The sequence below is a fragment of the Psammomys obesus genome, unplaced genomic scaffold, assembly GCF_907164565.1.
Source record: "Psammomys obesus unplaced genomic scaffold, mPsaObe1.curated_primary_1811, whole genome shotgun sequence".
Lineage (NCBI taxonomy): Eukaryota > Metazoa > Chordata > Mammalia > Rodentia > Muridae > Psammomys > Psammomys obesus.
In genome coordinates, this window is record NW_026593286.1 from 20,380,262 (window position 1) to 20,392,615 (window position 12,354).

The 12,354-nt window shown below is 40.9% G+C and overlaps 1 protein-coding gene across 1 annotated transcript in view; it reads right to left on the bottom strand.

Moving 5' to 3' along the window:
- Positions 1 to 2,121: 2,121 nt before the first annotated feature.
- Vwc2l (von Willebrand factor C domain containing 2 like) overlaps positions 2,122 to 12,354 on the bottom strand; it is a 174,900-nt gene continuing 164,667 nt past the window's right edge. Inside the window, exon 4 of the mRNA XM_055616260.1 lies at positions 2,122 to 5,487. Coding sequence (XP_055472235.1) covers positions 5,339 to 5,487 — 149 coding nt within the window. The 3' untranslated portion in view covers positions 2,122 to 5,338. The remainder of the gene's footprint in view (positions 5,488 to 12,354) is intronic.

Below are 12,354 nucleotides of genomic sequence, written 5' to 3' on the forward strand. Positions count from 1 at the left end.
AAATTAGTTGCAGTAGCATAGCTGTTTGAAAGCAAGCCTACTAAAAGCCCATTTGTGGTGGGAGCATGGGAGATATTTAGCATTTGAAATGGAAAGAACGAGGATCTGAACATTCTGAAAAGTCAAAATGAAAATCATTCCCTGGCCACCACTGTAGACATTTGTAATCAAAAAATAAATTGAACCCTCAAAATCCAGTTGTAGAACTTCAAAGGAATTCGTTGTGTGAGGAGGGAAACTGTGGGTATCTGAGCCTGTATTTAGGTCCATGTGTAGGTTGAGACTATAAGTCAGTTCAGGTGTCTTCCTTACTGCTCCTGTTCACCACTCAGCCCATAAGCCCCACAGATCCTCCTGTTTTCACTTCCCTACCCACAAGGTTGTCACACCTAGGCTCTTACCTGTGTGATGGTGATGTGAACTCAGATCTCCTGCTTATGTGGCAAAGGCTTTACCCGCTGAACCGTCTGTCTGCCTGTTCCCCAATTCAGTTCATTTACCTTTTATGAATAAACTTCTTGGTGCAGAAGTTTGTTCAGGGAGACTTGGGTATTTATAGGAGACAGCACGGTTTGGGTGTCAATGCCATGCTTATAAAACATGCAGTCAGAAAACACAGGTGAGTTTCGAGACTCAGAGATAACATTTCCCCTTTCAAAATCATGAAGATATTTTCTTTAGAAGAGTACTATTCTCACCATAAAACTTCAAATGCCACCAAGAAATCAGATCTATGCCTTGGCTTAGGGTTTGCTTCTGTGCTTCTGAGGTGTCTGTTGTATGAAACTTTGAGGACATGGGGAGTAGAAAATTAAATGTATGAGAAATTGAAATGCAAGAAAGTCTAATTTTGTTTTACAGAAATGTTGGTGGAATACAAGTGTGTCTTTATGTGCTTAGAGACATCATGCTGATATTTTCTTAGTGGATATATTTCCCATTACCTGGTAATGCAGAAAATGATGGCAATTTAAAAATATTGTTCACATAACTTGCATTAGGCAGTGGGCTTGTCTCAAGGAACATGACAGTAACCTTCCATTTTTACTCCCTGAAGAGTGTTGTGTACAAAGAAGATGAAGGTAAGTTCTCTGGGTACTAGTTGCCAGGAATAGTGAGTGTCCTGGGCCCAGCCCTTTGTTGCTTCTTGGAAGTCCACGGATGAAGTTGAACATGGGCATTAAAAGAACAATATTCTCAGTAAAAATTATCAAACAACAACGGACACAGGAGTTTTGTCAGAGATTTTAGCTGTGGTTGGCAAAGTTCAAATCTATATTTTAGATTTAAGAGGCACACCAACCAAATATAAGGCCATTTTTGGATTATGAAAACAAATTTCCTTCTCATAATTTAAAAATATAAGAATTTTGAGTATGGATTGGATATTGCACAGTTCTAAGGCTCCTAATTTTGCTAGGTTTGATAGTAATACAGTTTTGTAGGAAAATTTCACCTTTTGAAAAAAAAAAGAGATGGTTATTTCATTTCAGACATGAATGGATACATTCTTGATATCATGGATAAAAAATAGTAAGTTAACTGTTCTGTAAGATCTTAGTACTAGTGGATCAGGACAATGAGGAACTAAAAGACCCTCGTGCTATTTTACTGACTGTTTGAAAAAAAAATTTGTAATGAATTTCAGCATGGCCATGTCCCATCTCATGATGCTAGGTAAAGCACTTGGTCCTTGACATTCTGATTTTTCTCAGTAGTAAAACAGAGGCAGGATTCCTTCTTCGTGGGTGTATTATGGAGACCGAACACAAAGCTGTCGTCTCCCAGGCTAGCATTGCATTTGGCATGCCTGAACATCCAGACACCGTAGTGCTGGATAAGTAGGGGGTAAGGAAAGGATTTTTGTCGCTAACACTTAAAGCACTCTCACTTGTAGTTCACTTGAGCCTCTTTTTATGACCTCCAGGTCAGCCTTGCCTCATATTTTGAAAAACAAAAAAAAATGCACCACAGGCAAATGCTAGAGTTAAAGCTTAATTCTAATTGGTTACAGCTGCAGTGACACTGTGCCATCTGATGAGAGATGCCATCAAGAGTTCACTTTTGAGTGAGAGGGAGTGGAGAAAGGAGAAACTTGGGAAGGAAAACATACCACAAACAGTGTTCACTGGTTAACACACTTTATATTTAACAAAATAATTTTTTAATAATATATTCTTTTACACATCAAATATTGTTGCTAGAATCCCCCTTTTTTACAGTTTAGTATTTAGTGGTTTTTTTTTCTCTCTCTCTTTCACTAGTTTTCAGGCACACCATTTTTCAAAGATTTTAGAAACTGAATCAGTTTAACAGGCATCAGCTGACAAACCAGCTGCTGATCCCTTATCCAAACATGGTTGAATTTAAAGCCGCGAGCCAAAGGCATAGGAGAAATTATAACACAGAGGTGACTGCGTGGCTGCAATCAAAGCCTTCAAAAGAAATAACAGCAGCAACAACAAAATGATGAGACCAGAAGATCTCTGATATTCAGAACTTGGAAAGAATTTCTCAGTGACCCAGGCAGTAGGAAGTTGTTAAACGTTTTCCAGTTGATGAGAAATTCTGTCACAGGTTCGCCTCTCCCTAAAGGTAGAAAAACACTAGTACTTTGGGGGGTATTAAAGGAAATACTGCAGTGAAACATAACAAACAGACAAAAGAAACCAAGCCCAAACCCAACATAAACAACTATAAAAATCCCCTTCTCAAGTTTGTAGGGGCGGCCATCGATCAGGTACCAGCTGCGAGCTCTCTGAAGAGAGTCCTGATAGTTGTTATGCTCTGTCATACCGAATTCTTGCTGTGAGTATCAGTGGGCTCAGACTTTGATGCAAAATTTCTGTACCTTGGCTTCCAAGTTGCACATTCTCTGTTTCTAACAAGGACATAGTAACTCCTTAATAATAGATAAGGGTCTATGCTACATGGCTCTATTAGTAATTTTTTTTCCGTTTTAGACCATATTCCTGTCATTTATAATAATAATAATTATTATTATTATTTCTTTCCAAGAATATAGGTTTTTGGAACTGGGAATAGGCAACTTCAGGGCAAAGAAAGCTGTAGAGTACAACTCTGTCTAGACACGGGCTTAAGTGTGGCGTGCCTTTGCTTTAGAGTGCAGGCATAAATCATGCAGAATTGCTCATGAATGATTCATGGCTGTCTCTATGATGTATCCATAGTGGCAACTGAAAGGCACCAACCTCACAGCAAATTGGTGTTCTAAAGGAAGGCGGCTGGATGTTCTTCCTCGGATGGCACCAGGATGGTTATTTGTATCATAGCACAAGCACAGCGTGTGTAAAAGTGTCAGGTCTGGCCCATCAGCACATAAATTTTGGAAACGACAACTCTTTCTTGATGACAGGTGGTTCTTCCAGGGAGGCTGACAATTTTAAATGAGAAAACTAATTTATGAGACTAAAGAAACCGGTGTCCAGAGAGTGGGTGTTAGAAGCATCACTTGATAGGGAGGAGACTGACCCCCCCGTCCCCGGGGATTGCTATTTGTGCATGATCCAAAGGGCTCCGGGGGTCAACAAAGCCATGTGTGTGCAGCTGGAGAATGTTGCATGGCAGAAATGATACTGTTGCATGATACAGCTTCATTCTGTTCCCTATCCACACCCCTTGAGGACTTTTTGGCAATATCTGGGGACGGTTGGTTGATATAACTAGGTGCGTACTCCTGGCACCCGGTGGATAAAATCCAGGGATGCCACTCAGCAGCCTAAGAGTGTGCAGCTCAGCCCCTACCCATCAGGCGACAAATGTCAGAGACTGACATTGAGACGGCCTTCCGTGTCATGTGGTCCTCCGCAGAAGCCACCTGAAAGCCAGATTGGGGTGGGAGCAGAAGATGGGAAAGGGAAAGACAACTGGAGATGAAGAAAACTTTGAAGTTTCCTAAGGACCCTATCAGATCTGCACCAGGGTTTTTAGGATGGACGGTGGAGCAAGTGACTAGGCCACATGGCCTCACAACTGTGAATTCTGCACTTGTCTGGAGGTGGCATCAGATACCCTGTGTAATTCTTTTATTATTATTTTTCTTTTATTATGCTAGCAGCATTACCAGGGCAACCTTGAGACTCTTCGAAGGTTCTCTTTAATAGTTTAGTATCTAATATATACATTAAAAATGTTCAACTAACGAAATTGTATTGTGCAAGACTCCCTCTACCCTAAATCTTTAAATTTACATCAGCACTTAAGGTGGAAAGAGTGTCCTGAATCTGGATTTTAGATTTAGGGCTGAGCGGTTGTTACTGTAACATGGCAAAAACAGCCCTGATCCATTAAAAAACAAAAAACAAAAAACAAAAAACAAAAAACAAAAAACAACCTGCTGTGTATCGGACTAGCTTTCAGCCAAATTGGAACTTGAAAGTCAGAAGTGTTTAGAAAGATTGATTCACAGTGGGGCTACACACCCTGGTTCTGGTATTTATATTGCCCGGTGACAAGGTGGGCTTTGCAATGTATAACTATAAACCAAAACTCAAAGCTGGCGTCATGAAGTATTCCGGTGTTTAAATGCTACGGTTTTAAGTACCTGTCTCTTTGGGTTCTTCAGTCAGCTCATGGTGTTCCTCTCTCAGCTACTTGTCTCTGATTGGCAGTTTCAAAGTTTTATGTATGAAAAGTGTGGTTTATAAGAATCAATAGTGAGCCCCTGCATATTAGAGAGAATACCTGTTCCTCACCTTGGTCTGCAGAGGACCCAGATTACTTCTCTGTGTCTTAGCCTGCAAACATAACTTCTCCCATGAGAACCACAGCTTGGACACTCTTCCTTTTTTTTTTTTTTTTTTTTTTTCGTTTAAAAGGATACTTCCCCTCAGAGTTTCTTTATCAAACCCTTCTGATGTAATACAAAACTTTACTGCACAGTCAAATCTGACCCCTTTAGATTCCAAGCGTAGAAAATGCACAAGAGAAAAATGTAGGATGCACAACAGAGTGAAAATGGAGTAAACCAAAGGACATGAACTGGCAGGTCAGAGGCATCCCTGGGAAGGAGCCTGTTCAAGGCTTGTTTTCTTTCTTTCTTGTCCCAGAAATGTCGGTCGTCAAGTCACCATCAAGCATTGGCAATTACGAAAGTGGTTTAGATAGCTATATGCTATGTATATTTTATATAGCAAGAGAAAGAGAGAGAAATTTCCTCTTCGTAAGATATTCACTTGTGTCCACCCCAGAAGGTTTTGCTGGTGACCCTGTTGTAGCTGGCAGGAGTTGGTTTGATCATGTTGTCGAATGTTAAACGTGTGCAGTGTAGAAGCCATAGCATCCCCTCCTAGAACTCGTCACTGGTCGGGAATCTGCCCTACACAATCTGCTTGCCTTGGCATTCGCGCTTTGAACACTGAGCGGGTTTCCACCAGTCCCCGTTGTGACAATGACAGATGTTACAGTCGTCCACTTTCACTTCAATGCCAGCTGGAATTATTGTAGTTCCTGCAAAGCAGTTGGGACCTGGAACACACACAGGCACACATGTTGGTTAGTGCAGTAAGTCTGGGAGCCTCCCCACTCCGTCTCTTGTTCCTTCCCAAGAACAAGTCCACTGCAAGCCATGCATGAAAAGGTCAGGCTGTGTCAACAGCTTGTCATCAAGGAGTTCTCTAGTCAACCTCTTCAGAGTCAAGCTTTCAACCCCATGGTCTTTAGCACACAGGTCATATTTTTAGGTATAACACACACACACACACACACATGAAAAAGAGACCCTGTTTATGGTATGCTTACTGGGCACATTGTGGATTAAATTTTATCTGCTTTGTCCTCTGGGTATAAGGTGCTGAAGTGTCCCATAAATGGAGGATTGGCGTGGTTGGCCTCACATGACATTAGCTATGGCAGGTCTGGGTCCTCTCCCTTCATGTGCAGGGTGTGAAACAATGAACTTTCTCACTCCCCAGATCCTGCCTGGTTCCTGGAATCCCCAGTTTGTTTCTTGACAACAATGAATAATTCATGGTGGATGATTTATTCATGTCCCCAAACAAGCTTTGTTAGAGGTTCATTTGATTTTTATAAATGAAGTTCCTTTAATCTGCTGGCTATCTTTTTTCCTTTTTTTTTTTTTTTTTTTTTTTTAAAGGAGTGACCCAAATGGATGGCTTTTGAAAATCAGCAGGAATTTCATTTTACTTTTTTTTCAGTTTCAAAAAGCTTTACAGCAGATGATTCCTGCTCACTCCAGATGGATGCGGATGTTTTTGTCTGTCTGTCTGTCTGTCTCTCTCTGCTCTCTCAGTTTTGTTTTGTTTTTGTTTTTGTTTTTTTTAGTTCTTGTCTAATTTTTTTTAATTACTTAGGTTCTCACGTTTTTTTTTTCTTTTATCCCTCCCCATATAAGGATGTTAATATTCCACATATTCCACATAGCTACTTCCCAAGTTGAAACTGTATACAAATATGTCTTTCCAAGGCATGGTGGGTTGCAGAGGGTACAAATTACTGGTTTCAAGGAGTTATTTGGTGTTAAGTCTCTGCAGAACACAGTTAGGTAAAGAAGGGAGTACTGGGTTGCGTCCAGTGACGATTTGCTAAGTTACCGGCTTTGGCTCCTTGTCACAGTCACTGACGACGTGGCGACCTGTTAACGTGTCGCTATCAATGTCCCGCTTTCACGTTCTCAACAGTTGCCCAGAATTTATAAGACTTTCTCTCTACTGCCAGACAAATAAGAGAAGAGGCTCTTTGTAGGACAGTTCATTAGTGGAGGCTTACCTTCGCAAAAATGATAACTAGTGGGTTATGTTGCAATACCCGTCAAGGAACAACTAGCATGCTACAGCTTTCACATCCTTTCTTTTGGAACCAACACTACCTGTGTCTGCTACAAGCATCTAGAGTACAAGCCTGAGCATGGGGAAGTATCAAGAAAGGGGGTTGGCGGATCAGGTAAACTCTGGCGAAAATTAAGTAACTCATGATTTTCTGCCTTCACCCAGCAGGCTGTCCCTTGTTCTGATTCTATGATAAGTTCTTGGGCATCTTTGCCTTCTGATTACTTCGCAATCACAATATTGGTGGCATATGTCTGAGGGTTTAAGCGGTTAGCTGATAGATTGGATTACTTGTATGACTCAATTGGTGCGATTCAACACCAAGCCATGGCTTTCTTCTGAACCCAGAACTGAGGGTTCTTTGAAGAACTTGGCAGGAAGGGTATCCCATGGTGTAACGTGTTCTCTCATGCCTGTTGCACAGTCTTATCTCCTGACAGATACCTGCCAGCCCAACCAGTTTCAGGCCAGACAGGGTCTTGTCTGGATCTAAGTACTTTCAGAAACAGTACTATTATCTGACCAACAGTCTGCTTGGACTCAGCCCAGAAGGTTAATGCTTTCTCTCTCCCACCTCCCACCTCCCCTTCCCCCTGCCCAACCAAGACTTTTACTGTAAGCATGTACTTTAAATGTTCCAGAAGGGGAAGAAAACAATTTAAACCATGGTTTAAAAACAAAGTTATGCACTCAACAGGCAGACTATTAGCTAGGAGGAATTTTCACAGCTTCTTTAGAGATTTGGCTCCCCACCTCTCCTCTCTCTGTCGTGTGTGTGTGTGTGTGTGTGTGTGTGTGTGTGTGTATGTGTGTGTACTCATGCAGATGTGCTGCTGTCTCCCAGAATGCTGGCAAGACTCACTGGTACTGTAAGGAAAGTAGGTAGATGTATGACAAGAGACTCCTTGCAAGTCACTGTTTATATCTGGAAGGGATATTTCACTAGAGCTCTGTTTTGTATTTGCTCTTTGTTGCCTGCGTTGGTAGCATGCTGTGATCGGCATGCATTTGATTAACCTCTATCCATCATTTCTTAAGAGTCACTTAGAATTTGCTGCACTTTCAGCCCAAGAAATATTAATTATATTGATGGATTGAACACAAATGAAAGATCTTTTGCATGTGCCAAGACTGGCCAAAGCCATTGCCTGAATGATGTAGTAAGCTCTCAGGTGTCTACCTGATGGCCAGTGGCATTTTGTAGAATCCAGCATTCTTTTCTGATCTCCTTAACTTTTATATTACAGGGATTTTATTGGTCTTGTTCTGAGACTCTCACATGTAACCATAGCAAGTCTCAAGTTTGCTGTTAAAAGTCATATACTTAAAAGCAATTTAGATAATTGTGAATAGAATGGTTGACACCATTTTAAAAAATGTTCTGGTTTTAGCCCTCTCCCTAATACTGGTGGCAGTAAGTGCTAATTTTCTTTGAGCATGAGAATGTTCCCCATGAATTCCTTACTTGGCCATTGTCTTTGCTTTTACCTACCATCCTCCTGTTTGGAAGTTGCTCTCATTTTTCCTTTGTCTATATGAAAGGATAAATTTCTCAGAAGAATTGAGTTCAATGACAAAGCAAAACATTCAAATATGCAGGACTTGGAGAAATCCCAGAGGGCAGTAGTAAAATGATTAAAGACAAGGCTGGCAGATAGGACCTCCAAGGAAAGGTTGAAGGATTGAAAACATTTAGTGCAGAAGGAGAAGACAGAGGAACAGCCCAATAACTCTTAGAGAGTTGTGGCTTAAGAGTGGAGAGGTGAACAACTAGTCACTCATTCTACAGTCTAGACTAAGAGAGGAAGAAGATACACTCAACCTCAGTGAATTGCACACTCTCTCTTTCCCCCCTCAAAGAACTGAGACTGAATGTTGAGGTTGGCAAAATTATGCTGAATTTTTTTTTTCGTAGACATAATTAAAATGCACATGCTCTTACATCAGGTATGGGTTATACTGTCAGCCCCTTGAAGGCAAGAACTGAATATTTGTTATTTCTTACTACATAGGCATGATGCTTTGTCTAGTGTATATTAAGAACTCAACATGTAGTTTATTTATCTGGATGAAATAGAGTGGACCAGCTAGTTTTGTCTTTGTCAGAGGCAAACATGTTACTGAACCTATAGGTAAAGCTTTATCTGATTACCACGGCCAGAAGTATGGTATAGATATATGCACTTTCAGATGGAAACATACGGTGATCATTTGTTGAGCTCTTACTTTATGCTGGGATGTGTCTCATATTGCTTTTACAATAATCTATAGAAGCCACACAATCTTATTCTTATGACATTGAGCCTCAGAGATAGAAAATGACTAGCCAGAGGTTACATGCCCAGAATGTGATATCACTGAGATATGAACAAAATTACTGTTTCCAGTTGTTCATAAAAAGTTGTATTCTAGAAGCGCACTGTCAAAGTTTTTGCCCCAGTCCCAGTTTCTGAGCTTCTAAGCAAAATGTAGAAGTCTAGTACATTCAGACATTGCTGATACATACGGAGGTAGGAAATGGGATGTGGACAGAAATAAGCAAGATTGTTTTTCTTCAGATCATTATTTATTTACTGGTTTTATGTTATGTATTCATATAGTTTCCAGCAGGCATAAATTTGTTTAAAAACTAAAGAAAAATTCTGTGGAGAAGATGTGTGGGCTCTCCTCTCCTTCTTTCTGATCTTAGTCTATCAGTTCTTATCAGAAGTGGGTGCATTGTCAGGGTTCTAGGTTATCTCCACGGATAGTCCTTGGTTGAGTATGAGTCTCTGGGAAGTCCCTTATCAGTGGACTTGGGGAGGGGCATGCATGCAGAAGGGGGGGAGGGTGGGACTGGGAGGGGAGGAGGGAGGGGCTTATGGGGGATACAAAATGAATAAAGTGTAATTAATAAAAGTTAAAAAAATGTGTGGGCTATGGGCTTTGCACAAGGCAGCAACCAAGTTTCTGCTAGTGCTGTGTGCACAGTGGAGGAGAAAGAGTGAAAGTGGTTTATGATTAGGAGGGACTCCTCAAATGGTGGTTCTGTGATTTGTCATGCCTGTGATCTTTGGAAAACACTTTGTTATCCAAATACCAATGGGAGAGCCATGTGAGATAGTCTCGGGAAAGACTCAACATTTTGAAAATGTGATAGAATTGAAAATTGGATTCTTTGCTGAAACTCAGAACTAGGAGGAAGGAGGGAAAAGTGAGAATGTTGAACTGTGAAGACATTTCCCCCACGAGATATGTGAATATTCTCCGCTACTGTTCCATACTTTTTTGAGCACTTATTTTGCATATATATATATATATATATATATATATCAAAAACTAGCTTAAATTTTTTTCACAGTCAAAATCATTCAAGAGAAATCTTATAAAGAAGAGAGAGAGAGATCAAGTGTAAAAACTGAAACTCTCCAGAGGTATAACTGAGTCAAGCCAAGAACTCTATCTTTTGAGCAACACTTTTTCCCATCATCTCATCCCAACTTCCCCAGGTACCATGAAACACACGTATAGAATATCTTATGATCAGAGAAAAAGCATTTGGAATGATTTCTTCTAGCTTTGATAATACAATAGCTTACCAAAACCAGTCGAACGTTGACGGGTTTCGGTCATATTTGTGGTTTTAAGGAGCAAGAGGATTTACTCACACACTAAGTTTTTCTGATAGTTCCCTTTATAAAATAATGCATAGGAGCAATGAGGATAAGAAGGAGTTGAGAGCTGGTTTGATCACGCCTCCACTCATAGCGATGTTTTCCTGCAATGCGAAACACCACACAATGACATTAAGGAGCAAATATATTCCCTAAGCAGTGCGCTGAAGGAAAGCACAGACAGCTGTGAGTTGTAACAGAGAACCTGACCCAGTCCAGAGGAGGAGCTTTTGTACTGAATAAAGTAGAGCTGAAGCGGAAAAGACCAGAGGGTTCCAGTAGAACACATGATAAGAAGTTAGTGAGGAAACGGCTGGGAAACTACTCGATGTTGCGGTACAAGAAGAAACCAGGAAATATCCAATAGTTTTGTGAACTTTTTAACATGATTCCGGTGGCTTGAAGCGGGACGAGGTAGATGTGTTTACACAACCCAAGCTGGATCCGAATATGCTGCAAATCAGGGTTTAATTTCTACTTTCTCACTTTATTTCTCAGTCAGTTGTTAAACATATATTAGCACGTTACTAGGTAGGGGTTCAAGATTTCAGGCTGTGTGCCATGTTAAGGAGTTTGTATTTCTCTTTTCCTCTCTTTCTGTGTGTTTGTGCGTGTGTGTGTGTGTGTGTGTGCACACGTGCACACATGTGCAAAAGCGCATTACTTTGAGATAAAGACACTAGTGATGGAAATTTCCCTGGTGTCACTATGGGACTTGTGTATAGACACCTGTGGGTGGACTAGAGAAGACACGTCTTGGCAGATGTGGGGCTTCTGGTGCCGCAAAGTCTAGCAACCTTACAGGCATTGGCAATGTGTTAAGACAAGGAAAAAAAAATCTTTTCTCCTTTGTTCTAAGAGCGTTAAAAATGCCAGTTTAACATCTATGATAGTTTCAGTAGTTAGCACGTGGGCTTGAATGTCATTGATCAGATTATCTCTTATAGAAAATAAAATTCTAAGGTGTGGTCTAAAAGACCCCTCAGGAGATGGTGTGATTTCGTTGAGGGGGGAGGGTAAAAGAAAAAGCTGGAGAGCAAAAGTAGGCATTAGAAGAGCAGTTGTGTTGGGACCCCATAGAACTTCGTGCAAGGTAATGGAGGTAGCGTGTTGGGGAGTTGGGGAGTGCTCGGCGAGGTCAGGGAAGACCAATTAGGCATCAGCAGAACTGGTCCTGGATACTTTAAGAGGAAAATGCTCTTATTTGGGGGAAGTTATATTCAGGCAGGGTCTACAGTAACCAAAGAACAAAGCTGGAGATAAGACACCTGAAGCAGAGATCAAAAGCCACAGATTGGGATCTGTGAAGACCCACAGATGACTCAGAAAGAGCAGATGACTCCATCAATTTCACCAGTGTGGGTCTCTGGATACCATTGCTAGAACTATCTCTACGACTCTGTTTTACCAGACCTGGCAGGATGGGCTGTATTTCTGTATTAGCTTTTTATCTAAAATCTTCAGCAGATGTGTCTGCTGCAGGACCCTATCAAGTGCTCTCAGCCCAGCTGTAAGAAGTATGGAACAAGAATCTCTGGCTTTTCTGGCTTTTCCAGGAATAAAAATGTTTCCTCATATATAAGTGGGTTCCCCAATCGTAGGGGGAAGACAGATCAGTTCTGCTGCTAAGCTGAGCGTAGGGTGTCAATGAGGATGAACTTCAGAGAGCGTTCCTTCATTCTAAATGCTAGCCATGATCCTATGCTTCTCTCTTTTGTTCTGAGACATTAAGAATGCCAGTTAAAATGCTATAGCTTTCTCTTGTAGGACCCTCAGGTAAAATTCAAAACCATTGGCTACTTTTCAATTTAGTGAACACTGATCCAATTGTCTTTCCTTTCTTTCTTTCTTTCTTTCTTTCTTTCTTTCTTTCTTTCTTTCTTTCTTTCTTTCTT